General features: G+C 45.9%; 1 protein-coding gene across 1 annotated transcript in view; it reads right to left on the minus strand.

Annotated features, from left to right (window-relative positions):
• Positions 1 to 2483, minus strand: part of ankrd27 (ankyrin repeat domain 27) — a 35677-nt gene that overhangs the window by 10250 nt on the left and 22944 nt on the right. Inside the window, exons 14-17 of the mRNA XM_015397957.1 lie at positions 1268 to 1451; positions 1089 to 1133; positions 907 to 1020; positions 632 to 826 (exon numbers count right to left, since the gene is read on the minus strand). Coding sequence (XP_015253443.1) covers positions 632 to 826; positions 907 to 1020; positions 1089 to 1133; positions 1268 to 1451 — 538 coding nt within the window. The remainder of the gene's footprint in view (positions 1 to 631; positions 827 to 906; positions 1021 to 1088; positions 1134 to 1267; positions 1452 to 2483) is intronic.

Genomic DNA, 2483 nt, shown 5'->3' on the forward strand with positions numbered 1-2483 from the left:
ACAGTTGCCTTTTGTATCTATGCTTCTTTTTCTATGTCTGCTTCTGTTTCCTTGAACCCCAGTCGGCCTCAGCAGATGGCCGCTCACACTGAGCCTGGTTCTGCTGGAGGTTTTTTCTCTCCACTGTCGCTACGACATAACGCTTCTGTCATTGGACAGAAGTTCTGGACACGTTTTAGGAGATTCTGGGACGTCAGGCAGACCCTGGATCAATCAGCAAGGCGTGACAGGAGCCCAAACAGAATCCTTGACTTTTCTCATCTTAGGGAAGAAAGTGCTTCTTGCAAGATTTGTTATAAAATACAACTTTATTCTTACAAATTTACGACTTTATTCTCATATTTAACATAGATTAATCTCTAGCCCGGCCCTAATATTCCTTTGTAATGAAGCATGCTGACAGATGAAAACTTTTTTCATCTTAAATGTAAAGTTTTACATATTTTTTTTCCAATCTAGGAATAATTCCTGCTCTAAGTTGGTCGCTCTGTCAGCTAAAGGCACGTCGTAGAGCCTCTACACTCCAGTTAATGATCAATCTAGATTTAGATGGCGATAATTTCAATAATTGATTAATCAGGATAATTCCGATTAATTGTTTCATCGCTAAACTGAGAAGCTGCTCTTCTACCTGAACGTGGCTGTTCTGGCTGGCCAGGTGCAGAGGTGTGGCGTTCTGGTTGGTGCGGGCGTTGACGTTGGCCCCGTGGCGGATGAGCAGCGCCGCTATGGACGAGTGGCCGTGCAGCGCGGCCACGTGGAGCGGCGTGAAGCCGTCTGCGTTGCAGCTGCTGACTCCCAGCACTCCGGCCTGCTGCACAGGGAGCTGCAGGAAACCACAGACGTCCTTTAACACAACATCTGCTCCCAGGAGGATAAAACCTTCCTGGACCAAAGGCTGCAGACCTTCTGGGTAGGAGCACAGTTGGGACACTGACAGAGCGGGTGACAGAGGCGGGACTCAGACCGCAGCTCTCCTTCATCCTCCTCTTCGTCTGTCCACTCCAACAGGTAGCGCATCTGAAACAGACGGCAACGGTTCACAAAGCAGCCGTCTACAGCCGGAGCCGCCAGATCAAAGAACTCACCATCTCCACATCCCCATCAGCTACAGCCCGCAGCAGCTTCTCCACCTGACAAACACATGGATGGAGAGATGAACTCATGCTCACACTACGGCTCCTCCTCTTCCTCCCATCACGGCTGCCACATGACTACTAGGATCAAAAGCTCTGCTTGGTTTAGGGTGGTGCTTTAGTTTGTTCACCTCTCTGTGTCGAACGCCTTCAGCCTCGGGTTTGGACTCTGAGCTGACAGAAGACGTGCTGGAGACGGAGGAGCGGCGGCTGCTGCTGCAGTCCGACGCCAGGGGGGAGCAACTCGGAGACTGGATCGATAAGGAGGAGGAACGCAACAAAAACAGATGGAAAAAGATTTTAAAATGGTTCAAACTGCTTCAAAAACTGCAACAACGTCATGTAGAAAAAAGATTTTTTTTTCATAATCCCTTTAAATAAAACACGACTCCATGTTCAGCATGTACAGCATTTTGCACTGTTTTCCTTTTCTTCTACACTCTTTACATTCTGATCACTGCTGTACTTTATAATTGGTAATGTTCATTTCACTGTTTGCATCCAAATGTAATTTTGTATACCCTCTGCAAACAGAAAATGACAATAAAGTTAGTCTTAGTCTAAAACTAAAAAATGTCCCAGATAGTAAAGCTGCTGTACTGTTTTACTAGAGGTCGTTTGGTTTAAAAACAAACCTGCATAAAGTGTGTTAAACTTTGAAAGTTGGTAACCAACGGTTACAGTTACGTTGTTCAGGTAAAATCTAATCATGAAGGAAATGTTGTTTTCCGAGGTTATAAGGCTAAATTATTTTTAGATACAAGTTCAGCGTGTTTTCTTTGCATCTCTGTTATCCCTCACCTGACAAAATCTATGGATGCATGACATGAAGAATTGGAGAATTTGAGGAGTAACAATCCATGTAGATTAAGAACAGTTCTACAGTTATTAGGAGCTTGGCTATATAAGTGTTTCCCATTAATGAGTGTTGCCAACTCAGCGACTTTGTCGCTATATTTAGCGACTTTTCAGACCCCTCCAGCGACTTTTTCAAAAAAACGACTAGAGACAAATCTAGCGACTGTTCTGGTGTCACAGGCGGCTTTTGGAGACTCTTACGTGACTGCACGTATCGTTCCTACTCTTGTCCTCCAGCAGCATGTGCTGCCGTGGGGCGCCTCCCCCGTCCCAACTCTGCAGTCAGAGCTGCAGCATGTTTACCCTCAGGGAGCAAGTGGGATATAAATGTGAAATGTTATTTGGTCTAAAATGCGACAGTGGCGTTGGATGTAGGAGTTTGCCCTGAAATCGAAGGGTTGATGGTTCAAGCCTCGACTCCGACTTTCAGTGTCGTTGTGTCCTTGGGCAAGACACTTAACCTGCATTGTCTACTGATGGTGGTCAGAG

The sequence above is a fragment of the Cyprinodon variegatus genome, unplaced genomic scaffold (assembly GCF_000732505.1).
Source record: "Cyprinodon variegatus isolate N-32 unplaced genomic scaffold, C_variegatus-1.0 Scaffold899, whole genome shotgun sequence".
NCBI classification, from domain to species: Eukaryota; Metazoa; Chordata; class Actinopteri; order Cyprinodontiformes; family Cyprinodontidae; genus Cyprinodon; species Cyprinodon variegatus.